Raw genomic sequence first — 27,824 nt, 5'->3', positions numbered from 1 at the left:
TTATTAAGGATTACTTCCTTGGCCACCACCACTGGAGACTCAAGATATCACTGAATTACTGATCGGGGTTTTTAAGACAGGCACTTAAAGACTAACCTAATTCCCTAGAACACTAAAATTCAAACGCAAGACTTGCCCACAGTCACGCAGTAATGATTAAATGGGATAATACATGTAAAGTGCCTGTCAAGGGGCCTGGCACACAGGGCCACCCAGGAGTTGACAAGAATGAAGTGCTCAGACCAGATGTCCCAGCTGCAAGCTCACAGGACCCCACACACTCGCTGCCTCTGGGTTATACGAACTCTGAATTGACTATCAAATTTAAGGTTTTCATTTGCGCAATGAACGTCCTTAACCCTGAATATGGCTTTAGTTTACATTCTTGGTGACCTTTTAGCTTTAAAAAGGAAACAGTTTCTACTGCAAACCAGTATTGGGCTTCAGTAGGTTTTTCTCAGGTGGCTTTATTTTACTTTTCCCTATAATAACTGCTACGTATTTTGATACCAGGAATTCCCTTCTCTGAGGAACTCCTTCACAGCGCTAGGTGACCGCGACACTTTTCACGTTACTCGAAAGGATCAGGCCTCTGGACCATGGGGCCGGACTGGCGCGGACGGTCATCCCGCTGACGTCACCGCGCAGCCTGCCGCTGACCTGACGCTCGGGAATGACGTCAGGCCCCTGTGGGTCCGGGCTCTCCCGAGCGCCATGCTGGGTTCGTGCGGCGCGGGACTCGTGCGGGGCCTGCGGGCAGAGACTCAGGCATGGCTGTGGGGCACGCGCGGCCGCTCCCTGGCCCTGGTGCACGCGGCCCGCGGGCTCCACGCGGCGAACTGGCAGCCCTCGCCCGGGCAGGGGCCGCGCGGGCGTCCGCTGAGCCTGTCGGCAGCCGCGGTCGTAAACTCGGCGCCCCGCCCTCTGCAGCCCTACCTGCGCCTCATGCGGTTGGATAAGCCCATAGGTGAGTGCGTACGGACGCGGCAGTCCAGGGGCTGCGGGCGTCATGGAAATGAATCCCGAAAGCCGCGGCTTGGCCTCCAGGCGCTCGTTACCCTCGAGAAACCCGAGCAGGGCGATCTCCAAAGTGCCCGGCCGGCTGTCACCCCCTCCCTGAATCCTGAGCACCTGAGCGGGGCAGAAACTCCGCTCATCCCACAGACCGTGTTCGTAAGTTATGAATCGAGCAGAAATTCCGTGCCCACATCCCTGCATTTGCGCATATTTACAGTGTGCAAGCGCAGAAGGCGATGGCACCCCACTCCAGTACTGTTGCCTGGAAAATCCCATGGACGGAGGAGCCTGGTAGGCTGCAGTCCATGGGGTCGCGAAGAGTCGGACACGACTGAGCGACTTCACTTTCACTTTTCACTTTCATGCATTGGAGAAGGAAATGACAACCCACTCCAGTGTTCTTGCCTGGAGAATCCCAGGGACGAGGGAGCCTGGTGGGCTGCCGTCTATGGGGTCACGCAGAGTTGGATACGACTGAAGCAACTTAGCAGTAGCACAGTATGCAAGCATTTCCACATTCATTATGTTTCATCTTTCCCATAATGCTGCAAGGCCCCCAAAGCAAATGCAGAGGAAACCAAGGCTCTCTGGAGAGCCAGACTGGATAATGCTGAGTTTCTTAGCTCTTTGCCCTGCACTGTTCGTAGCACAAAGATTTAATTCATTCGAATGCAGCAGGCATTGCACTTGGGGACTACTTATCAGCTCATGGTCGCCTGCTAAGGGAGGATTTCCTTGACTTTTCTGTGTAACGTATTCACCTTTCACTGCAGTCTCTCTCTCTTTACCTCTCATTTTTCTTCATAACCTTCGCCGCTAGCCTTATGCATTTATTGGTTGATACACTTTTCCAATACAGCATAAACTCCACTTATATGGGACTTTTATTTCTAGTGTCTAGAAGACTGTGGCAGTTAATATTGAAAGATTGAAGTCCTACTGCATCGCCTAGCCTTAGGGATAGAAAGAGCTGTGGCAACTTTGTCCTTTCAGAGAACTCCCAGTCTGGTTAAAAAAAAAAAAAGAAACAAAGGATTAGGTGAGTTGGGAAAGTATGGGATCAAATACAAGTGATACAGATAGTAAGTACAGCAGGAAAAGAGTAATTATTGTGAATGTTCATTGCTAGAAAAAGTTAAGAAAGTACCTCAATGCAGTGGCCCCCAACATTTTTGGCATCAGGGGCTGGTTTCAAGAAAGACAGTTTTTCCCAATGTTGGGGGTTGTAGGGGAGTGACATGGTTTTGGGATGATTCAAGTGCATTTTGGGCTTCTCTGGTGGTTCAGCTGGTAAAGAATACAGCAGCAGTGTGGGGACCTGGGTTTGATCCCTGGATTGGGAAGATCCCCTGGAGAAGGGAAGGGCTACCCACTCCAGTATTCTGGCCTGGAGAGTTCCATGGACTATTTAGTCTATGGGGTCGCAAAGAGGTAGACACAACTGAGCGACTTTCACTTTCACTTCACTTTTCAAGTGCATCGCACTTATTGTGCACTTTATTTCTATTATTATGACATCAGCTTCACCTCAGGTCATCAGGCATTAGATCCCAGACATTGGGGACCCCTGCCTCAAAGGACAGGTAGATTTTGCAGAGGAGGAAAGAGTTCCTCATTGGTGGGGGAATTATTTTTGCAAAGACTCAAGGGTAGAGTTAGAGTGTTGGTACACTAAGGATATAAGCTCGTCTGGAACCCCAGTTGAGCATAGAAAATACTGGGCATCAAGGCTGAATAAGAGCTGGACAGAATAAGAATGGACAGAGGGGAGGGTGGGGTGGAGGCTGAACTCCAGGTAATCTGGCTGACGGCATGTACCATTGCAGTGAATGGTTCAGTTCAGTTCAGTCGCTCAGTCGTGTCCGACTCTTTGCGACCCCATGAACCACAGCACGCCAGGCCTCCCTGTCCATCACCAACTCCTACAATCCACCCAAACCCACGTCCACTGAGTCAGTGATGCCATCCAACCATCTCATCTTCTGTCGTCCCCTTCTCCTCCTGCCCTCAATCTTTCCCAGCATCAGGGTCTTTTCCAGTGAGTCAGCTCTTCATATCCAGTGGCCAAAGTATTGGAGTTTCAGCTTCAACATCAGCCCTTCCAATGGACACCCAGGACTGATCTCCTTTAGGATGGACTGGTTGGATCTCCTTGCAGTCCAAGGGACTCTCAAGAGTCTTCTCCAACACCACAGTTCAAAAGCATCAATTCTTTGGCGCTCAGCCTTCTTCACAGTCCAACTCTCACATCCATACATGACTACTGGAAAAACCATAGCCTTGACTAGACGGACCTTTGTTAGCAAAGTAATGTCTCTGCTTTTGAATATGCTATCTAGGTTGGTCATAACTTTCCTTCCAGGGAGTAAGCATCTTTTAATTTCATGGCTGCAGTCACCATCTGCAGTGATCTTGGAGCCCAGAAAAATAAAGTCAGCCACTGTTTCCACTGTTTCCCCATCTATTTTCCATGAAGTGATGGGACTAGATGATCTTAGTTTTCTGAATGTTGAGCTTTAAGCCAACTTTTTCTTTTTTTTTAAGCAGTGGATGGTAAATACATTCAAATGCCTAGATATAGTCCCTCCACCTTTGCTCAGCTAAGACCCCCAAATTAGGCCTTGTTTTTGGTATTCTAAATTTATGCACTACCAATTTGAGATCAGAGCACTAAGAATTTATAACAATCAGCAGTTAAAGTGAAAAAGTCAATTAAATGGTAGGCACAGTCCTGTCATCATGACCCATGGCATTTTGGGGCCAGATTCAAGTGGATAGGCATAAAATTTTAAGCCTAATTCTAACCTGAAGCCTAATCATTGTTATTCTATTGTTGTGATATGTGTCACAGAGCCGTATGTAGTGTAGGCTTATGGGCATCTAATATCAGCAACTGCTCTAAGTCCCATTTCCATAAATCTCTGGCTTCTCCCTTAGAGGCTCAACCACATAATAAGAGACTGTAAAGAGTTTATATATGAGTAAAACTCTAGAGCCAGACTTCTTTGAATCTTCACTCTGCTCACTTGAGGGACCTCTGGTAAGTTACTTTACCCATCTGGGCCTTCATGTCTCATCTGTAAAATGAGGATACTAAGAATACTGACTTTGTAAAGTTGTCATGAGAATTTGTTAGTAAGTGTCAAGTCCTTAGAACAGTGCTTGACATAATACATGCACGAGAGTGTTAGCCATTACTTGAGAAATTGGAATTGGAGAAGATTGGGTAAATAGTATTAAGTATGGAAAAGACTCTGATGCTGGGAGGGATTGGGGGCAAGAGGAGAAGGGGACGACAGAGGATGAGATGGCTGGATGGCATCACTGATTCGATGGACGTGAATCTCAGTGAACTCCGGGAGTTGGTGTTGGACAGGGAGGCCTGGCATGCTGCAGTTCATGGGGTCGCAAAGAGTCGGACACAACTGATCGACTGATCTGATCTGATCTGATCTGATGTTAGGAGGATACCTGCCTGCTTGCTTTGGTTCTACATAAGATGACTGTAGGACTTTTCAGACAACCTATTAACAGTCTCAGTACTGTGCTGTGTGCTAAGTCGCTTCAGTCGTGTCTGCCTTTTTTCGAACCTGTAGACTGTAGCCCGCCAGGCTCCTCTGTCCATGGGATTCTCCAGGCAAGAATACTGGAGTGAGGTGGAAGATGGCGCCTGTTGTGACAGGAAAATTTGGTGAGCGGCTTCCACCTAAACAACTCACTAGGGAAGCTATGTGAAATTATTTAAAAGAACGAGGGGATCAAACAGTGCTTATTCTTCATGCAAAAGTTGCACAGAAGTCATATGGAAATGAAAAAAGGTTTTTTTGCCCTCCTTCTTGTGTGTATCTTATGGGCAGTGGATGGAACAAAAAAAAAAGAACAAATGGAACGCGATGGTTGTTCAGAACAGGAATCTCAACCATGTGCTTTTATTGGAATAGGAAATAGTGACCAAGAAATGCAGCAACTGAACTTGGAAGAAAAGAACTATTGCACAGCCAAAACATTGTATATATCTGATTCAGACAAGAGAAAGCACTTCATGCTGTCTGTAAAGATGTTCTATGGCAACAGTGATGACATTGGTGTGTTCCTAAGCAAGCGGATAAAAGTCATCTCCAAACCTTCCAAAAAGAAGCCATCACTGAAAAATGCTGACCTCTGCATTGCCTCAGGAATAAAAGTGGCTCTGTTTAATAGACTCCGATCCCAGACAGTTAGCACCAGATACTTGCATGTAGAAGGTGGTAATTTCCATGCCAGTTTTCAGCAGTGGGGAGCATTTTACATTCATCTCTTGGATGATGATGAATCAGAAGGAGAAGAATTCACAGTCCGCGATGGATACATCCATTATGGACAAACAGTCAAACTTGTGTGTTCAGTTACTGGCATGGCACTCCCAAGATTGATAATTAGGAAGGTTGATAAGCAGACCGCGTTACTGGATGCCGATGATCCTGTGTCACAGCTCCACAAATGTGCGTTTTACCTTAAGGATACAGAAAGAATGTACTTGTGCCTTTCTCAAGAAAGAATAATCCAGTTTCAGGCCACTCCATGCCCAAAAGAACGAAATAAAGAGATGATAAATGATGGAGCTTCCTGGACAATCATTAGTACAGATAAGGCAGAGTATACATTTTATGAGGGGGTGGGCCCTGTCCTTGCCCCAGTCACACCTGAGCCTGTCGTAGAAAGTCTTCAGTTGAATGGCAGTGGGGACTAGCAATGCTTGAACTTACAGGACAGAGTTTCACTCCAAATTTACGAGTGTGGTTTGGGGATGTAGAAGCTGAAACTATGTTGATGTGGAGAGAGTATGCTCTGTGTTGTCCCAGACATTTCTGCATTCCGAGAAGGCTGGAGATGGGTCCGGCAGCCAGTCCAGGTTCCAGTAACTTTGGTCCGTAATGATGGAATCATTTATTCCACCAGCCTTACCTTCACCTGTACCCCAGGACCAGGGCCACGGCCACACTGCAGTGCAGCGGGAGCAATCCTTCGAGCCAACTCAAGCCAAGTGCCCCCCAGTGGATCAAACACAAGAGCGAGGGAAGTTACACAAACGTCAGCACAAATTCAACCAGTGTCACATCATCTACAGCAACAGTTGTGTCCTAACTACCATCTTTTTGCTAGGACTTACACTGACTTGAGTGCGGCAAAATGTTGACAAAAAAAAGAAAAAAATGAACACTCTTTTGTGGTTTTTTGGGAAAACTTTGCATACCGGGTTATACTATTCAAAAACCCCATTACCTGCAAGTGCTGATTTGAAGTGCAGAAGCCACAGTAAAACAAAACAAAAAAACATCTAAATATACAAACTTCTGGAAATCGATTTTTTTCAGCTGTTATTTTTGTTTGGTTGGTTTTTGTTTGATTTTGTTTAAATGGGCGAGAAATAGAGATGTGGCTGGAGTAAAAGTTAATCAAAGTGAAGTCGCTCAGTCATGTCTGACTCTTTGCGACCCCATGGACTGTAGCCTACCAGGCTCCTCTGTCCATGGGATTTTCCAGGCAATAGTACTAGAGTGGATTGTCATTTCCTTCTCCAGGGGATCTTCCCGACCCAGGGATCGAACCCGGGTCTCCCGCATTGCAGACAGACACTTTACTGTCTGAGCCACCAGGGAAGTCCTCAAAAAAAAATGTTAATCAAACTAGAAGACAAAAATCTAACATAGTATTTATGGACCAAGGAACTTGTATAAGCTTTAGTAAAAGGTACATTTTCACCATACCTTTTTTATATCACATATATAATACACCTTTGTTACCAAATAGGTTGTTCTCCTCCCCACCCACTTTGAGCTTTTGCTCTTAAGTACATTCAGGTTCCAAGCCTGACCATGCTTGTTTAATCTAATTACCATACTCTTCCAGGTCTTTTCTGGTCCAAGGCTGGAACTGTTCTTTTTATTTTATTATTTTTTTAAAAGCTGAAGTCTTATGACTTTTTTTGAATGGAAGGTGTTTTGATTTCAGCAAGTCAAATCTTGTTAAGGCCTGCATTCATGTTTCTTTTAAGATTATATGAAGTCTGTGCAAAAGCTTTAAAAAAAAAATGCCTCTGCCTTGCCTGCAATACATTCAATGTACTTAGTCTCTATTCTCAAATACCATTGATAGTTATTTCTCTGTGTTGCTTTTTTTTTTAATGTATTTATAGTGGTAATCTAAGAGGTTCTAACATTTACCTGAAATTAAATGTGGCCATTTAGTCATTAATGAGTTAATGGCATGGAACATGTTGATTTTTACAGTGTTCCCTCCCCTTTTCCTGTGCAGAAATGTATCTACTCAGTCAACATTTGTTCAGGTTGTACATAACTTGTATTATGTGTAAGTTAAACATTTTATTTTGAACTTGGAAAAAAAAAAAAAGAATACTGGAGTGGGTTTCCATGCCCTCCTGCAGGGGATCTTCCTGACTCTGGGGTTGAACCCAGGTCTCTTATGTCTCCTGCATTGGCAGGCAGCTTCTTTACCACTAGCCCCACCTGGGCAGTCTCAGTACTATTAGAATTCATCCAGCAAGCATTCTTTTGAGCCCCTACTGTATGCCAGGAATAATATATTGACAGTATCAGAATTCCAGATATGATTTTTCTTTGCTTAAATTCTTCTTTTGTGGGTATTATGTGTATGGTTTTATAATTTTATTTATTTATTTTTGACAGTGCTGGGTCTTGGTTGCTGCGTGGGTTTTTCTCTAGTTGCAGCGAGCAGGGGCTACTCTCCAGCTGTGGTGCGTGGGCTTCTCACTGTGGTGGCTTCTCTTGTTGCAGAGCACAGGCTCTGGGCCCACGGGCTTCAGCAGTTGTGGCACATGGGCTCAGTAGTGGGGGTTCTCGGGCTCTAGAGCACAGGGTCGATAGCTGTGGCGCACGGGCTTACTTGCTCTGTGGCATGTGAGATCTTCCTGGATTAGGGATCGAACCCATATCTCCTACATTAGTAGGTGCATTCTTTACCACTGAGCCACCAGGGAAGCCCCTATGTGTGATGTTTTAATTTGCTGAAGTTTGCTATTGTTAAAAAGTGGGTTTCACTGTTATTCAGAAAGGATTACAACTTCCTACAACCATGTCACAGACTACATTATTTTAGGAAGTTTCAGCAGGTGGTGCTCTTTCCACTAAATTGGTGGTATAACTGGTTTTACTGCATTTATGGCTGTTGGTGTTGTCTTGAAGATTATCTATTAGTACATGTATCTATTATTATCTACTAATACTACATATTATTATCTACTAATACGTATATCTATTAGTACATGAATCTTAGACTCAGTTTATACAAGCTCCTGGTCCACTCATCACCTTTCAGAATGCTTGCTCAATTTATTTATAATTTCCCAGAGAGTTTTTACTTTTTCTTTTTTAAAAAAAATTTTATTGTGGTAAAAGTCTCATAACATAAATCATACTATTTTATCCATATTTAACTGTACAATTCAATGGGACTGAGTAAATTCACATTGTTGTGCGGAGAGTTTTTACTTTTTATGTAATGAATATATCTTTCTAACACCTATTTGTATTCTCACTATCTTTCTTCATGGGAGAGAACAGAATGAAAATATCATGTTGATAATCAGTCGCAAAAGTGTCATAGGGAAGACAAAAACATGTTGCTGAGTATCAGGAGGGCAAAAGAAAAAGAATTCATGGTTATGTAGAGATTTAGCTAGAGATGTAGAGATTTAGATAGATTTATGTAGAGATTTAGAGTGATAGTCTAGGGGCAAACTGCCTGGATTTGACTTCCGGCCACGTTGACTTCCGCCGTGTTTTGTTGACTTCCGCCGTGTTTTGTTGACTTCTGCCGTGTTTTGTTGACTTCTGCCGTGTTTGTCTGTGTTGTTGTTCGGTCACTAAGTTGTGTTGGACTGTTTGTGACCCCATGGACTGCAGCTCACCAGGCTCCCTTGTCCTTCACTATCTGCCAGAGTTTTCTCAAATTCATGTCCATTGAGTTCGTGATGCTGTCTAACCATCTCATCTGCCGCCCCCTTCTCCTTTTGCCTTTCATCTTTCCCAGCATCAGAGTCTTTTCCAGTGAGTCGGCTCTTCACATCAGGTAGCCAAAGCACTGGAGCTTCAGCTTCAGCATCAGCCCTTCCAATGAATATTCAGGGTTGATTTCCTTTAAGATTTACTGGTTTGATATCCTTGCAGTCCAAGAGACTCTCAAGAGTCTTCTCCAACATCACAGTTTCAAAGCTTCAGTTCTTCAGTGCTCGCCTTCTTAATGGTCCAACTCTCACACCTGTAAATGACTACTGGAAAAACCATAGCTTTGACTCTACGGACCTATGTCAGCAAAGTGTTGTCTCTGCTTTTTAATATGCTGCCTAGAAGGCAATGGCAACCCACTCCAGTACTCTTGCCTGGAAAATCCCATGGGCGGAGGAGCCTGGAGGCCTACAGTCCATGGGGTTGCGAAGAGTCAGACACGACTGAGCAACTTCACTGTCACTTTTCACTTTTCACTTTCATGCATTGGAGAAGGAAATGGCAACCCCCTCCAGTGTTCTTGCCTGGAGAATCCCAGGGACGGGGGAGCCTGGTGGGCTGCCATCTATGGGGTCACACAGAGTCGGACATGACTGAAGTGACTTAGCAGCAGCGGCAGCAGCAGGGGCTCAGGAGGTTAGGAATCTGCTTGCAGTGCAGGAGACCTGGGTTCAATCCCTGGGTCGGAAAGATTCCCCTGGAGAAGGGAATGGCAACCCACTCCGATATTCTTGCCTGGAGAATTTTCATGGACAGAGGAGCCTGGTGGGCTGCAGTCCATGGAGTCACAGAGAGTCAGACCCGACTGAGCGACTAACTCTTTCACTTTCAGGTTTGGCTAGGTTTGTCTTCGTGGCCTTGGGCAAATTACTTTCTCAGTGCTTCAGTTTCTGTGTTTGTTAAGTAAATATAATAGCCTACTGCATATGTTTATTGTGAGAATCAAAAGTAGTATATGACAGCACCTGTCGCAGGTAACACTGAATTTGTAATTGTTTTTCATTATCACTGTTATTAGCATTGTCGTAACAACTCTAAGAGATAGATGTTCTTTCGCCTCTTTTGTAGATAAGAAAGACTGAACGTTCAAATTTAATATACTTGAGTATCTGGTATCACTTGCTAGGAGCAGACACTAGAACCTTCATTACAGAAAGCTTCCTCATCTGTAGGAGTACCCTACAGCTTCCCATCAGTGCATGCGGAACCTATAACACAGACTTACAGCCAAGGAAATCTTGACACCAACATAAAATGCTATAGGTGGTTACACATCTTTGTCTTTAGAATTCTTTTTTAAGTAAAACCTTCAGTTCTTATTGCATCAGGAAAATGCCTGTGAAGTAGTGGCCTTTCTTTTCTATCAGAACAGGTTCAGCTAGCCACTCCTGTTCCTCTGAACTCTACTGGTCAGTGCAGGGAAAAGGAAGTTCTGAAACCCACTGTGTATTACTTAACCTCTCTGTGCATCTGTTTCCTCATCTGTAAAATGGGAGTAATAACGGTGCCTGCTTTATAAGGGTGTCTTTGACGATTAAATGAGTCTGTATGGAGAGAGCGTCAGGAGCACTGCCTGACACTGCACAAACGTTTACTGAACGGTATTGTTGTTACTGTTTGAGATGGGACACACTGAATGTGAGTCTCCCCAGGACGACCTAAATTCAGCTGTAGACTGCTCCTTCCTGTGTCTTAGCCTCTCCTTGCCTTGCCTTTGAGTCTCAGTGAACTCCGGGAGTTGGTGATGAACAGGGAGGCCTGGTGTGCTGCGATTCGTGGTGTCGCAAAGAGTCGGACATGACTGAGTGACTGATCTGATCTGATCTGATCTGCCTTGCCTTTTCTGCAGTGTGTGTTTATACCCCTTTTGGAAAAGCTTTCCTGATTTTTCCCTGCTCCGTCCCCAGTTAACTTGGGTGGCACTGTCTTATGCCTTTGTAGGATCCTGTACTTGCCCTGTTGTTGAATTGGTCTATTTTATTATTATTTGCTTAACTGGGTTTCTCCCTTTTGATTTACAAGCTGTATGAAGGGAGAAACCATCTCTCTCTTAGTCACCATTGTATTCCCAATTCCTGGAACATCTCTGGTACAAAGCATGCGCTTTATAAATATTTGCAGATGAATAAAGCTTAAATTTAATGAGGCTTAAACATGATCCTAAGGACTTTGTCATCTGACCATTTTCGTGCAGTATCTGATTTCTTTAGCCAAATGTCCTATTTCACTTTTTGAGGAGGAAGACATTATCCTCCACCCTTCTAAGTCTAAGAATTAAGTTGACATGAGACACATTAATAGGAGATAATCAAACAAAAGTTTAATTGTATGAGAGAGACCCAAGAAGACTGAGCAACTCACCAAAATGGTCAAAATATCCTCATCTTAAATACCATCTTCAGCTAAAGACATGGCAGGATATTGCAGGTAGTGGTTTGGAACCTCAAAGGGGTGGGGAGGAAGATAATTCACTGGAGATAGAAAAGCAAATGTTTAATAAACAGTTATCTCTGGTCTCCAGGTCCTACCAAGTTCCCCACAGCACACCTAGCCCATATTTTTTGCAGTTATCTGATAATAGCACTATTCTATAACAAGAAAACTTCCTCGGTCTTCTGTTTCTTAAAGGTAATCAGCCTAAATTAATCCTCATGCCAGAGGGACACGTTTGAGGGATTGAGGTGGGGGTGGGACGGTTTGTATTATATTTCTCAATAGGAAAGGAAAGCTTCAGTTCCGTTCAGTTCAGTCACTCAGTCGTGTCCGACTCTTCGCGACCCCATGAATTGCAGCACGCCAGGCCTCCCTGTCCATCACCAACTCCCGGAGTTCACTCAAACTCACATCCGTCGAGTCGGTAATGCCATCCAGCCACCTCATCTTCTGTCGTCCCCTTCTCCTCCTGCCCCCAATCCCTCCCAGCATCAGAGTCTTTTCCAATGAGTCAACTCTTCGCGTGAGGTGGCCAAAGTACTGAAGTTTCAGCTTTAGCATCAGTCCTTCTAAAGAATTAGCTTAATTTCATCTAGTTTAGGCAGAGAAGGCAATGGCAACCCACTCCAGTACTCTTGCCTGGAAAATCCCATGGATGGAGGAGCCTGGTAGGCTGCAGTCCATGAGGTCGAGAAGAGTCGGATACGACTGAGCGTCTTCACTCTCACTTTTCACTTTCATGCATTAGAGAAGGAAATGGCAACCCACTCCAGTGTTCTTGCCTGGAGAATCCCAGGGACGGGGTAGCCCCGTGGGCTGGCACAGAGTCGGACACGACTGAAGCGACTTAGCAGCAGCAGCATCTAGTTTAGGAGCTGAGTACCAGAACTACTCACGTTTGTGCATGTATTGTTCTAGCAAAATATTTTATTGAAAAAAAGTAGGTTAATCCCTCTCTCCCCAAGTCATTTTATTATATTGTATTAACAACAGTAAATAAAGTTTTATTCACTTTTTGGAGCAGGTAATACATGCATATAATAATGCATATGACATGATTCAAAAGGTACAAGGGTGTATGTAAAGTGAAAACTAAGTCTTCCACTCTGATTTCCGTACCAGTTCTCTTCCCTGAAAGCAGCTGTTGGTATCAGTTTCTAATGTGTCCTTCCTGGCATAGTTTATGAATATACATTCAAATGTATATATTTGTTTAATATGTGTATGTATGTGCCTATATGTACACACATACACACACATATGTAGGAAAAAATTCTCAGTTTGTCCTCCAAACCTCATCAGAAATACATGAGTATCCAAATCCCCAGAGTATGTCAGACTTTGGCTTTTGTCAACCTGATAGGTGAAAAATATTATCTCAATGTAATTTTGATGTGTGTTTATCAGGTTGAGTATCTTTTCATTGGTATAAAAGCCATTTGCATTTTCCGTTACGTTTTTTGTCCATTTTTTTCAGTTGGGCTGTTGATGTCTCTCCAGTTTCTGGGAACCCTACCTATTAGGGAGAATAGTCGTCTGTGACCTGAGTTTCAAGTTTATTTTCCCAGTTTTGTCATGTGGTTTTGACTTCGTGTTCCTTGCTTCTTTTGGCTGCAGTGTTCAAGCAAATGAAAGCAGTTAACTAACTTGAATATGTACCCTTTTTTTTTCTCTTTATTTTTGCTCAGGAACCTGGCTGCTGTATCTGCCGTGTACTTGGAGCATTGGCCTGGCAGCAGACCCAGGTTGTCTCCCAGACTGGTACATGTTATCCCTGTTTGGCACTGGAGCTGTTCTGATGCGTGGAGCCGGCTGTACTATTAACGACATGTGGGACCGGGACTATGATAAAAAGGTAGATTCATCCCAGAAAGGCGCAGGGGCTCCTCAGTGTCCTCGCTGAAATAGCAAGTGCTGGTATCCTCTGAATAGCTGGTGTTGTAAGGTGCAGAGAGCTGCCTTTCTTAACCCAGGAGCAGCTGTGGGGGCCGTGTGCACTTCCTTTTTACAACATGAATTCAAACTTGGAAGGCCAGAGTAAGGATATTGGAAGTGAAAGTGAAAATTCCATCCGGAACCCATGGGTGTCTGAAAGAACTGTCAGCCCTTCCTTTGAGAACTTTTGGGACCATAACTATTTCTGTGTAAATCAAACCTTAATTTAAATGAACCAAGGCAGCCCTACTAGCATTTGCAAAACATAATTTCATCTTTTTTTTCTCCTTAGAAAAAACAATACATGCTTAGTCTGAAACACTCAATATAAAGAATAGAAAGGATAGAAAATGCCAGTCTTCCTTATCCCCCCTCCCCAAGCCCCCAGAGAAAACTTCATTTAAAACTTGATACATTATATTTCTTCTCCCAAGGGAAAGGTCCATTTTGTTTTCCCTTTATTCCAGCAGCCATACTATAACAAGTACAAGCTCATTAAATGCTTGAGTAAAAGATCAAGTAAATATTCAATTTGTAAGAAATCCAGGATGAATTATGTGAAGTAAATAATCATATAACACATAAAGTGAATAATCTTCCGGGGTTTGCCTTTCCTATAAGTCTGAGTTTTCCTTAAGTAAAGCACACCTATGATGATTCTTAGTTCAGTTCAGTTTAGTCGCTCAGTCGTGTCCGACTCTTTGCGACCCCATGAATTGCAGCACGCCAGGCCTCCCTGTTCATCACCAACTCCCGGAGTTAACTCAAACTTATGTCCATCGAGTTGGTGATGCCATCCAGCCATCTCATCCTCTGTTGTCCCCTTCTCCTGCCCCCAATCCCTCCCAGCATCAGAGTCTTTTCCAATGAGTCAACTCTTTGCATGAAGTGGCCAAAGTACTGGAGTTTCAGCTTTAGCATCAGTCCTTCCAGTGAACACCCAGGACTTATCTCCTTTAGAATGGACTGCTTGGATCTCCTTGCAGTCCAAGGGACTCTCAAGAGTCTTCTCCAACACCGGTTCAACCATCAATTCTTTGGCACTCAGCTTTCTTTGTAGTCCAACTCTCACATCCGTACATGACTACTGGAAAAACCATAGCCTTGACTAGACGGACCTTTGTTGGCAAAGTAATGTCTCTGCTTTTTAATATGCTATCTAGGTTTAATATGCTATCTAGATTTTTAGTTCACATTAGTTTTTAATACAAAAACATTTATCAAATACCTACTGTGAATGAGACACAGTGATGGATTCTGGGATTGCATCGATGAAAGATAACATTGCTGACTTCAGTTTGGTACTATTAGCTATCAAGAGATAGTGTCCATAAAGAAACTTACTGAAGACCGCCTACCTTACCTTAGCATCATGGACGGGGTTAGAGAGAACTTTTTCAGATAGGGTAAGGTGACCTTCACACTATGACAGAATAAGATGCCAAAAATAAAGGCTGGGCTGGAAGGTGAAGGTCAGCCTAGGTAGAGGGAGTAGCAGATCCAGAGGCAGGCTGTGAGCTGAAGTCTGTGATGCTCGATGGCTGCAACTGTGGGTTTGTATGTGTGGCTGGAGGGTAGGACAGTGGCAGAGAGTCACGTGATGCACAGTAAAGGCATCTCTGTGTCTCGCTGACCCAGTTAGGATGCCTTGATTCATGCCAAGCGATGCACACTTTCTTAATTTGGGAGGTTGCACTTCCTGGTCGATTTTTCATTCTGTGTAACCATGTGAACGAGGCTTCTAGTGTATATCCCTTCAGAATAATTATTGAACACATTTAGAGCAGCTTGGTGTCAGTTTCCTGATTGTAATATTGTAAAGTTTTACAGAATGTTCCCCTTGGAGGAAACTGGATAATGGATACATAGGGTTTCTATATTTCTTAAAATACAGACATTTTTTTTTAATTGCCTAGTAATCCACAAATTATCTTCAAAAAAAGTTTAATTAAAAATTTAATTGAAAAATAACATACTTTAGAATAACATAATCAAACCGACCAACTTTTTCTACTTCTAAAATTAACAAAATAGAGCCATTTTAGTTTTCTCTTAAGTGAATTTTTTTTCTCCCTAGATAAAAGGGAACTGATTAGATATCTTACATCTCCCCCATGCCACTTTGCACTGATTAGAAGAATCCAGAGTCAGTGTTGACATACAGCAGACCACTTAAGTGAGTGTTTTATAGCTGTGGTTTTGCTAACATGAATTTTAAAATGTTATGAGCATCTCTTTGAGGGAGTGAGTTGAAAAGCTTGGTCAAATTGTAATGCTTACCTCACAGTTTCTTAAAGGCTGTATATCCTTAAGTATATGTTTATGGCTGAAGGTTTTGCTTAAACCTTCATACACACATACATATGCGTGTATGTTAGTTGCTCAGTCGTGTCCAACCCTTTGCAACCCCATAGACTATAGCTCGCCAGGCTCCTCTGTCTGTGGAGTTCTCCAGTCAAGAATAAATACTGCAGTGGGTTGCCATTTCCTTCTCCATTTGGTTAATATAGTAGATGACTAAGTAAATTGCTGATACATTAAATGATAAGTGAATTGCTATCAGGTTATCTGGACTAAATGTGTTTTGTTCATAAGGTATGTAGTCTGCTAGTCATGTGATAAACATTATGTCCAAAAATCTCAGTGCACAGGTGTTAATGATTTGGTTTTGTCAGCTTTGAGCATTCTAGTTTCATAAAAATCACATAGAATCTGTTTTTATTATCATGTTACATCATTTTTAGTCTTTTGATGGGTGCTTTATTTTCAGCTCTCACGTTTAGCCAGGCAGTTTCCCTCGTACTGAAGGGGCAGTGTAATCTTCTGATTAGTACCGTGCTTGGTGGGACTGGACTGACTGTGCCGCCTTCATGTCTGTGACCTTGGGAAGTTCCTGAGCCTCTCTGTCTCAGTTTCCCAAAACCTAGAAGTGGCAAGAACCTTCAAGTGGCTAAAAACAGTTGTTACAAGGATTCAACAGTGCGATGTGTATATAACTCTTAGATTAAGTAGCATACTGTAACACTCAAATACTGGCAGGAATAAGCATAATATCCTAAGTCAAATAAAAGAACATAAATATTATTTCCACTTGAAACTACAAGAACCAAATCGAGGATAAAATGCTCAGTTCTGGCACTAACCAAGATGAATCATTACAGTTTCTGACAAACTATTTCATTACACAGTGAGGCATGCTGTAAATCTGGTCAGCACAATTTTTCTATAAAGGGCCAGATAGTAAATATTTTAGCTTTGTGGGCCGTGTAGTCTTTGTTGTAACTACTGCATTCTGTTGCAGCATGAAAGCAGACACATACAGTATGTAAGAAAATGGGCGTTTCACTGATTCAATAAAATTTTATTTGTGGACACTGAAATTTGAATTTCAGCCTGCTTGCATGTGGCACAGTACTCTTTCTCTGATTTACTTTCAATCACCAAAAAAAGTAAAAGCCATTCTTAGCTCATCAGATCAGATCAGTTCAGTTCAGTCGCTCAGTCGTGTCTGACTCTTTGCTACCCCATGAATCGCAGCACGCCAGGCCTCCCTGTCCATCACCAACTCCCAGAGTTCACTCAGACTCACGTCCATCGAGTCAGTGATGCCATCCAGCCATCTCATCCTCTGTCGTCCCCTTCTCCTCCTGCCCCCAATCCCTCCCAGCATCTGAGTCTTTTCCAATGAGTCAACTCTTCGCATGAGGTGGCCAAAGTACTGGAGTTTCAGCTTTAGCATCATTCCTTCCAAAGAAATCCCAGGGCTGATCTCCTTCAGAATGGACTGGTTGGGTCTCCTTGCAGTCCAAGGGACTCTCAAGAGTCTTCTCCAACACCACAGTTCAAAAGCATCAATTCTTCGGCCTTCACAGAAGGCTGAATTTGGCTCACAGGCCATAGTTTGCTTTACTGGAGTTTCAGCTTTAGCATCATTCCTTCTAAAGAACACCCAGGACTGATCTCCTTTAGAATGGACTGGTTGGATCTCCTTGCAGTCCAAGGGACTCTCAAGAGTCTTCTCCAACACCACAGTTCAAAAGCATCAATTCTTCAGCCTTCACAGAAGGCTGAATTTGGCTCACAGGCCATAGTTTGCTAAACCCTTGATATAAGTCATACAAAAATATACTAATTAGAATTAATATTTATGGCATCAGACACTGCACTGTGAAGTAGGTGCTATTATTACCTCTCCCTCTCTTGCTCTTTTTCCTTTAGTAAGTAAGTAACCTAAACCGAGGGAGGTCAAGTAATTTGCCAGAATTCACAGAGCCAATAAGTGATGGAATTGGATTCAAATGCTGGGCTCTCTGATACCAGATCCTGAGTTCTCAACTTCCAGCAGTGCTGAAGATTTTGGTTATGTTGTTTATTTGTGCTTGAGTTTAGAATAATCACAAGGTTTCAAACCCGGGCTCTCTGCAGTGGAAATTTGAAGCCTTAGCCTCTGGACCACCATGGAAGTCCCATTCCCACTTTCAGACTCAGATAATCTGTCTTCTTTCCTCATATCTGACATCTGTTGCAGTGCTTCCCGTACTCACGTGATAGCACCCTTATCTGACATGCTCTGCAGCTTCCCTTCCTGACAGTCCCGTTATTTTTGTCCCTCACTGTTCTGTGGAAATTGAGCATGTACTTGCTAAGCTGGGTAGCTAAATAGTTAGATCGGGAAGTGGCTTTGTTTTGCTTGTAGATGGGGATGGGCGACAGAAAGAGGAGTGAATGGTGGGACTTTTTAGTTCTTTTCAAAGCGGGTTTAAATAGGAACTTTGATTCTCGGCAGTACTTCCAGTGCTCACTTTTTATTCATGTGTCTGTCTTAGTGGGTACTATGGGCCAGTCTCTTGAGTCAATGTTTAAGTAAATAATTGAGCTATTTCTCGACACTAAGGGATCTGTTTTATGTGTTAAGGTTACAAGAACAGCAAGTCGCCCAATAGCTGCTGGAGACATTTCAACTTTTCGGTCCTTTGTTTTTCTTGGGGGACAGCTGACCTTGGCCCTGGGCGTTCTACTGTGTCTGAATTACTACAGGTACAATAAATGTGTTTTTCATAATCATGCATAAAATCTCTTGTTTGGTACAGAAGTAGATATAAGATAGAACTGAAGTACCTGAATCACAAAATTGTTTATTACCTAATCAAGCATCTGTAAAGTTAACAATCTGAGTAAATCACCGCATACTGTATTAAGTCAGGAATGCTTTCTGCCGAAGGAATGATGAGATCAGCAATTTCGTGTGTCCCACACCACCTCCAGCACTTGCACTGTGTGTTCCCTGAAGGACTCAAGGCACTTTCCTAGGTTTTCTAGGTGCATGCATGGGAGTGTGTGTATAAACCCATTTGTGTAATCTTTCCTATCCACGTAGTGTCTCTGAAGCAGTAGGGGCAGGAGAGGCAGGAATGATTGTACTCACTTTGCAAAAAAAGGTCTTTCCCAGAGTCGTATTCCTAATCAGTGACAGAAGAACAAAGGAGTCATTTGTGAACCTCTTAAACACAGACAGAATTAAACTTCTGTGTACCAGGCAGCTGCTGACTACATAGTGCTTCAATAAGACAGAAAAGAGGAGGAGCTCAGAGAATAAGCATATGGAAACTAGACTTACTGCATGTCTTATCCTGATAGTCTAGTGGTATCTTATCAGTCGAGTGATAACACTTTGAAAGGTTATTCCTGGAGGGGTAATGCCAGGTGAGCTGTGAGCATCCTGAGAACATTTGATGTTGTCCTCCTTTCCTAGGTGCTTTGTGACCTTATCTTCCAGAGAAATAATGCCTTGTCCTGCATACAGGGAGGGGTATTTGGACTCCCATTCTCTGTTAGGACATCTCAGTTTACCTGCTGCCTCGATGTTTTAAAGCGAAATCTAGACAGGCAGTAGCATATGGGGAATATCGTGTTGGATACTCAGACCAGACGCCTTAGGCCTGAGTCCAGCCCTGCTGACTAGCTGTTAGGACACGTGGCAAATTACTTTCTCTTTTTGCTTTAGTTTTTCCCTCTGCCAAAAAAAAAAAAAAAAAAAACAACCAATCAACCAAGTAAGATAAAACTGCCCATCTCTTAGGGTTGTAGCGAAGATTATTACAACTTAACATATGTAGAGCAGTTAGAGTAGTAGTCGTGTCCAGCTCTTTGTGACCCCATGGACTGTAGCCTACCACGCTCCTCCGTCCATGGGATTTTCCAGGCAAAAGTACTGGAGTAGGGTGCCATTTCCTTCTCCAGAGAATCTTCCCAACTCAAGGATTGAACCTGGGTCTCCCGCATTGTAGGCAGACGCTTTACCATCTGAGCCACCAGGGAAGTCTAATACATGAAAGCAATATACGTGTTGGCTATTCTTATTTTGTTTGGTTGTTATAACACTGAAGGTATTTTAAGTTATTTTTGATTGGAGGATAATTGCATTACAGTGTTGTTTTAGTTTCTGCCATAAATGCGAATCAGCCATAAGTATACGTATATACCCTCTCTCGAACCTCCCTCTCACCCCCCACTGCACCCCTCTAGGTCATCACAGAGCACTGAGCTGAGGTCCCTGTGTATAGCACTTTAGGTATTTTCTAATCATCCTTTATACTAATTAAAGTTCAGGAATCAAGGTCTAGGAAGAAAATTTTACCAAATAAAAAGGTATAATTTAAGATAAATCATTTCCTAATTAGTGTTACTATTGTTATCTTTTAGTGATTTTTAAGGGATGGTGACACTAATCTTTTTAATTTTTTTTTTCTTGATTTCAGTATAGCTCTTGGAGCAGCATCCCTACTTCTTGTCACCACCTACCCGCTAATGAAACGAATTACATACTGGCCTCAGTTAGCCTTGGGTGAGCTTGAAATAACTACATAAGTATCTCCTTCAATACCCTCAAGCTGTGCTTTTATATATAATACATACACATGTGTGTGTAATGTGACAGAGATAAAATGTCAGGTCAGTTGTGAAATTTTCCAAACCAGGAATAAATTTTCATATTTTAAAAAAGGGCAATTAGCTGCTTTTTTGGCTAAAAAGTCTTGGACGATTGCTAAGGTCATCATCATTGTTTCCTGAAATGGTCTGAAAAATCTGGGTATGTCATGAAGAAAACAATTAGCCACCTCGGCCTACCCGTCCTGAAGATGCAGTGTACTGAGAAGAAGGGTCACAGTTTGTGAGCGCTTCCTCCCTGTCTGTGAAGCCTCCTTAGACTCAGCCAGTCTCTCTCGTAGAACTCTCACGTGGCACTTACTCATTCCAACAGCAGCAGTTCAACAGGAAGGTGCTGAGAGTCTGCCCTCTGTCCCCGCTAATAAACTGTAAACGCCTGGAAGATAAAGTATTCTTTATATATGGATGGTGCCGCATCTAACATAGCACTTGGCACGTCAGTTGGTAGAAAGAGGAAGATAGGTACGTAAGTCAAAATCTATTGCAAAAATAACTGTTCTAGACTTTTCTATTCTATTCCTAGAATAATCTTGAAGCGTATTAAGAAAGCTAGTATATTTACTTTTAAGTATTTATTGAAACCCTAACTTTTACTTTGTGTCAGGAATCATACCGAGTGCTAGAAAAATAAAAATGACTGAAACACATTCACCGTCTTGAATGAGCAAGTCCCTCAGGTACCTCAGACTCAGTGAGTCCTAGACTTCTTTTCTCAGATACCCTTTTTTTTTCCCCTCCAACGTTGCCTGTTTCCACTTGGAATCCCTCTTCCTCAGCTGATGAAGTGCCTCTCGTCTGTGGTCCCACAGAGCATGCGTGTCAGCGTGCCTGAGTGACTTGCAGGTGGGAGATGTCTAGCAGGCAGCTCAGGATCTGATCTGAAGCTGAGAGACATGATTAGGCTGACACAGAGATACTTAGGAGTTGTCGCCATGTGGATGTTTGTTTATAGCCCTTAGGGAGGGGGTGAGGAACCAGTGTTTCTGTCTGTACCCTTTGTTTCTGTAACTTGAAGGGGAAATACAGCAATAAAGGAAAGGACACAGGAGTTTGACTCAGACAGGTCTGAGTGCAAGCCCTAAGGCAACACTATTTATTGCTTGTGCCAGGCGTCACACTACATAGGACACATGTTCTTCCCACGAACCCCCCTGTTTATCGTGGGATATTATTCTCTCTGTTGCTGCTGCTGCTAAGTCGCTTCAGTCGTGTCCGACTCTGTGTAACCCCACAGTCGGCAGCCCACGAGGCTCCCTCATCCCTGGGATTCTCCAGACAAGAACACTGGAGTGGGTTGCCATTTCCTTCTCCAATGCATGAAAGTGAAAAGTGAAAGGGAAGTCGCTCAGTCGTGTCCGACTCTTAGCGACCCCATGGAGTGCAGCCTACCAGGCTCCTCTGTCCATGGGATTTTCCAGGCAGGAGTACTGGAGTGGGGTGCCATTGCCTTCTCCGATTCTCTCTGTTAGCAATGTAATTTTTAATTACCCTTTCTGGCTCTGTTTTCCTGTTTTCTAAAGTGTTGCTAATAACCACGACAGACACTTGGGAGATTTTAAGAAAGAAACACGAGACAGCAGCACACACAGAGCCTTGTCCATGGAGGCGCTCAGTACATGCAGACGCCTACTACCTCCCCCGTGGGATTCATGGAGGCGCTCAATACATGCAGACGCCTGCTGCCTCCCCTGTGGGATTCTAAAGTACATTTAGACTTGTCTTCTCTTTCTGTTTCACTGATTGCAGGGTTGACATTTAATTGGGGAGCGTTGCTTGGATGGTCTGCTGTCAAGGGCTCCTGTGATCCATCTGTTTGCCTTCCTCTCTATTTTTCTGGAATTATGTGGACTCTGATATACGATACTATCTATGCCCATCAGGTAAAGAAATATCCTTTTTTGTAACTTTGGTTTAACTGTTTTTTTTTTTTTTTTAATAACTTTAAGCAAATTAAAAGGAAAGGTTTTTCTTTAGGCTTTTTTTAAAAAAATTGAGGTAATTGGTTTATAACGTTATGTGTGTCATTTGTACAGCGTTGTATTTTGACTTCTATATACACTTTGTATTTTGACCACCAAAAATTTAGTTTCTACCCATCTGCATACTGTTGACTCCCCTTATCCATTTTGCCCTGCCCACAGCCCCTTCCCCTCTGGTAACCACTAATCTGTTCTCTGTATCTATGTGTTTTAGTTTTGTTTGTTCGTTTATTTTTTTAATATTCCACATGTGAGTGAAATTGTATGGTATTTGTCTTTTTCTGTCTGACTTTTTATTTAATATAATATTTTATCTAGCATAATACCCTCAAGATCTATCTATGTCGTTGCAAATGGCAAGATTTTATCTTTTTATGGCTAAATAGTATTCCATTGTATGTATATAACATGTCTTTTGTCAATTCATCTGTTGATGGGCACTTAGGTTGCTTCCATATCTTAGCTTGTATATAATGCTGTGATAAACACTGGGGTACATATGTATCTTCTTGAATTAGTGCTTTTGTTTTCTTTAGTAGATACCCAGAAGTGGAACAGTTGGATCATACAGTAGTTGTGTTCTTAACTTTTTGAGACATCTCCACTCTGTTTTTCCACAGTGACTGCACCTATTCATATGCCCACCAGCAGTGCACAAGGCTCCTCTTTCTCCCTCACCTTGTCAACACTTGCTATTTCATGTCTTTCTGATAGCCATTCTAACAAGCCTCAGGTGGTATCTCTTTGTGGTTTTGGTTTGCATTTCCCTATTGATTAATCCTGCTGAACATCTTTTCATATGCCTGTTGGCCATCTGTATGTGTTCTTTAGAAGAATTCTTCAGGGCAATGTCTGTTCAGACCCTTTGCCCACTTATTAACTGGGTTTTTGTTGTTGTTGTTGAGTACTTGATATATTTTGAACATTAACCTTACCAGATATATGATTTGCAGATGCCTTCTCCCATTCGGTAGTTTGTCCTTTCACTTTGTTGATGGTTTCCTTTGCTGTGCCGAAGCTTTTCAGTGTGACGTAGCCTTATTCACTTATTTCTGCTTTTGTTTTGCTTACCTGAGAAGATGTATTCCTTAGGATAATATAACAATAATGTATCCTGCCTAAGGACAGTCTTTGGATTCAACCTTCTGTTATCTTAAAATGTTAATTATGGGAGTAGACCTGGTCTTTACAAGGATGTATCTTGCCTGAGGACAGTGTTATCTTAAAATGTAAATTATGGGAGTAGGTCTGATGACATTCTGATGTCTGATGACATTACAACCTCCGGACATTTTTTGGATTATATAACCTCATTGTTAACACTAGCAAGCGGATACTCTTTCTGCCCCCTTCTGATGCCTATGTTAGAAGCTTTCTCTATCTCCTTTATACTTTTAATAAAACTTTATTACACACACACACACACACACAAAAAGATATTACTAAGACCGACATCAGTCAGAGTGTACTGCCTATGTTTTCTTCTATGAGTTTTATGGCTTCAGGTCTTACATTCAAATCTTTAATACATTTTAAGTTCATTTTTATATATGATGTAAGATAGTGCTCTAGTTTCATTCCTTTTCCCAACACCATTTATTAAAGAAAGTTTTTTCCATTTTGTGTTCTTTGCTCCTTTGTTGTAAATTAATTGTCCATGTACTGCTGCTGCTGCTAAGTCGCTTCAGTCGTGTCCAACTCTGTGCGACCCCACAGGCGGCAGCCTTCCAGGCTCCCCCGTCCCTGGGATTCTCCAGGCAAGAACACTGGAGTGGGTTGCCATTTCCTTCTCCAGTGCATGAAAGTGAAGAGTGAAAGTGAAGTTGCTCAGTCGTGTCTGACTCTAGCGGCCCCATGGACTGCAGCCCACCAGGCTCCTCCGTCCATGGGATTTTCCAGGCAAAAGTACTGGAGCGGGGTGCCATTGCCTTCTCTGTGTCCATGTACAGGTGAGCTTATTTCTGGGCTCTCAGTTCTGTTTCCAGTGATCTATATGTGTCTGTTTTTCTGCCAATACCATGCGATTTTGACTATGATAGCTTTGTAGTATAATTTGAAATCAGGATATATGATACCTCCAGCTTTGTTCTTTTTTCTCAAGATTGCTTTGGCTTTTTAGGGTCTTTTGTAGTCCCATACAAATTTTAGGATTTTTTTGTTCTTTTTCTTTGAAGAAAATTGTTGGTATTTTGATAGAGGTTGGATTGACTGTAGATTGCTTTAGGAAGTATGAATATTTTAGTAATTTTAATTCTTTGAATCCATGAGCATGGAATATTTTTCCATTTCTTTGTGTCTCCATTTCTTTAAACAATATCTCATATTTTCAGACTACAGGTCTTTTACCTCCATGGTTAAATTTATTCCTAGGTATTTTGTTGTTGTGACTGTAAATGAGATTATTTTCTTAATTTCTCTTTCTGCAAACTCAGTGTATAGAAACATAACAAATTTTTGTATATAAAATTGGTCCCCTACAGCTTTGCTGTACACGTTTATAATTTCTAGTAGTTTTTTGGCACGTCTTTAGGGTTTTCTATATATGAAACCACGTCATCTGCAGCTGGTGATTGTTTTACTTCTTCCTTTCCAATTTGGGGGTCTTTTCTTTCTTTTTCTTGCTCAATTGCTCTATCGAGGAATTCCAGTACTATGTTGAATAAAAGTGGCAGGAATGGATATCCTCATCTGGTTTCTGATCCTGGAAGGACAGCTTTCAGATTTTCACCATAGAGTATGTTTGCTGTGGATTTGTCTTATATGACCTTGATTATGTTGAGGTACATTCCCACCATGCCCACTTTGCATGCAGTCTCTAATGTCACATGACCGTGATTACAACAATAAATAGAAATGCTTACAAATAAAGTTGCTAGAGGAGACCAGTCTGCCACGTATGAGTGTATCATCAAGACCTAGCTCTACTTAAACAGGAAGGGTTTGACAGGAGAAGCAAGGAATAAACTGAGCTGGAAGTGAAATCTGAATGGATGTGGTTAGGTAGCAAGTGATCATTTTTCTACATGTTTGATTTTAGCAAGATTGAAATATACAGGAAATGAAGTTTGAGAACGCTGAAGTAAAGAAGAGCTATGTGAAGAATTAGACTTGAGTTTGATTTCTAATTTAGTAAAAGTCAGTATAGGATTGTAAAAGTACAGTGATACATAGAAATAGACCTGGAAGATCATTTTTGCAGTAACATTTAACTTCGACTTGGCCTGCACATTCATTTTGGATCAACTGTGTTTCTGAGTTACTGTCATGTTTCACAGCTTACGGTATATCCACATGGTTTTATGTTTTTTTTTTTTTCGTTATGCTGGGTCTTTGTTGTGGCACGTGGGCTTCTCTAGCTGAGGCTTGTAGGCTCTCTTATTGCAGTACATGGTCTCAGTTGCCCTGCAGCCTGTGGGATCTTAGTTCTCCAACCAGGGATTGAACCCATATCCCCTGCGTTGGAAGGCAAGTTCTTTACCACTGGACCACTAGGGAGTCCCTGCGTGGTCTTTAAAACACAGTTTCTACTGGAATCAAATATTAGTGATGGTTGCACAAGGCTTCTCAGGTGGCCCTAATGGTAAAGAACCCACCTGCCAATGCAGGAGATGTGGGTTCGATCCCTGGGTCAGGAAGATACCTTGGAGGAGGACATGGCAACCCACTTCATTACTTTTTCCTGGAGAATCCCATGGACAGGGGAGCCAAGTGGGCTATAATCCATAGGGCTGCCAAGAGTCAGATATGGTTGAAGTGACTGAGCACACACACACGCACTGAATTACATACTTCAAAATGGTGAACTTTATGGTATGTGAATAAAATCTCAGTAAAATCAATTTCTTACTGCTTTCCAACGTTAGGATAAGAAGGATGATGCTTTGATTGGGCTTAAGTCCACGGCACTGCTGTTCCGTGAAGACACCAAGAAGTGGCTCAGTGGCTTCAGTGTGGCCATGCTGGGGGCACTGAGCCTGGTGGGAGTGAACAGTGGTCAGACTATGCCCTACTACACTGCCCTGGCTGCTGTGGGAGCCCATCTCGCTCACCAGGTTTGGTCTTTTTCTTTCCTTTCCCTCTTTTTTCCTTGGCATAAATTATAAAAATCATTTAAACAAAATGCCCTCTGTGTTTTACCAAGCAAGACACTTCCTAAAACAGTTGCTTGGTTTATGCCGATTTGACTGTCCCTTCCCTGCCCCAGTATGCCATATAAAAAAGCTAGCTGTATTATTTTAGAGAAACAGTATAAACCTAAACCTAGATATTTTTTTCCTTCTGATTTTCTTGGAATTATTTCTGATGCATGTCTAGGAAAATTTGAGCAATGTCTTAAGGTTGTGACTTGAGTTGAATTACTCTGGAAGCAAACTGATCAACACAACCATGTTTTTTAAATGTGGGCATCTATCGATGGTTAGCAAACTAATCACTCACATGTTCACGTCCCACTGGCATTGAGATCAAGGCAAGATAAGATACAAAATGCTAAGATGTAGACAGAGTAAGGGCCGGGTACATTAAACATCTCTTGATGCATTGGACAGCCCTGCACAGTAGAGAGCTGTCCTGCCCAAATGTAACTTGCTCTTCTGTTGAGAAACATTGCTCCAAAGAATAAAGCTAAAAGGGAGGGTAGGAGCTGGGGGAAGCAGATCTTAGATCAATCAGTATAAAGAAGAACTTTCTAAATAGAACTAAAAATAGCATGTGTTGCCTCTCCAAGTGTTCCTCCACCTGTCAAGTGCTGCTTTTTAGGACAGCTTAGAGGCTATCCATTGAAAGATATGGTCAATTGTTTTCTAGTTGGGAAATAGTCTCAGGTGCATTAAAGGCTTCCTATTGCTTAAAATTCTACAACGTTATCTTCTTCATAGTGACATGTTTATCTGTGATGCTGCGGTCTCACACAGCATGTGCTCTTTCCTCCTAGATTTACACTCTGGACATCCACAGACCTGAGGACTGTTGGGAAAAGTTCACCTCCAACCGAACAATAGGACTCATAATTTTTTTAGGGATTGTCCTTGGGAACTTGTGCAAAGCAAAGGAGACAGATAAAACAAGGAAAAATATAGAAAATAGAATGGAAAATTAGCAGATTACGTTTATCTAGGGATTTTTAAAACAAACTTTTACAAAATACTTTCAGGTCTTGTTACCACATAATTAGATTTGAATAAGTCTTATAGTGTGTAACTGAATTACAGACTAGTGGATGAAGTTTTAGAGCATTTTGGCCTAGATTTTAGTTCAAGTATGTACATGTCAGACTGTCACAGGAACCAGGGCCTGTTTAGGATTTGCAGTTTAGGACCTGGAGTGTTTAAATTAATGCTTTCTTCCTGGTGTAATCCTCATCTAGAGTTACAGGAATTATATGATTTTTAGCACTTTAGCCATAAAACCTCGTATATGTCTCATCTAAATGAATGTCTCTAGGAAAGTGGACTCTTTTTAGGGGAAAAAATAAAAGCTGTAATAGAAA

The 27,824-nt window shown here is 42.3% G+C and overlaps 1 protein-coding gene and 1 pseudogene across 1 annotated transcript; both read left to right on the top strand.

Annotated features, from left to right (window-relative positions):
• Positions 1–669: 669 nt before the first annotated feature.
• Positions 670–27,824, top strand: COQ2 (coenzyme Q2, polyprenyltransferase). Its single transcript, NM_001045893.2, is given in 7 exon segments — positions 670–967; positions 13,163–13,329; positions 18,325–18,446; positions 20,168–20,253; positions 22,104–22,237; positions 26,200–26,388; positions 27,270–27,824. Coding segments are annotated over 7 exon segments (1,116 nt in total). The 5' UTR covers positions 670–714; the 3' UTR covers positions 27,435–27,824.
• Positions 4,673–6,333, top strand: LOC785605 (recombining binding protein suppressor of hairless-like; annotated as a pseudogene).

The sequence above is a fragment of the Bos taurus genome, chromosome 6 (genome assembly GCF_002263795.3).
Source record: "Bos taurus isolate L1 Dominette 01449 registration number 42190680 breed Hereford chromosome 6, ARS-UCD2.0, whole genome shotgun sequence".
Taxonomy (NCBI): Eukaryota; Metazoa; Chordata; class Mammalia; order Artiodactyla; family Bovidae; genus Bos; species Bos taurus.
The sequence above is the reverse complement of the archived record's forward strand: the minus strand, read 5'-3'. Positions and strand labels throughout refer to the sequence as shown.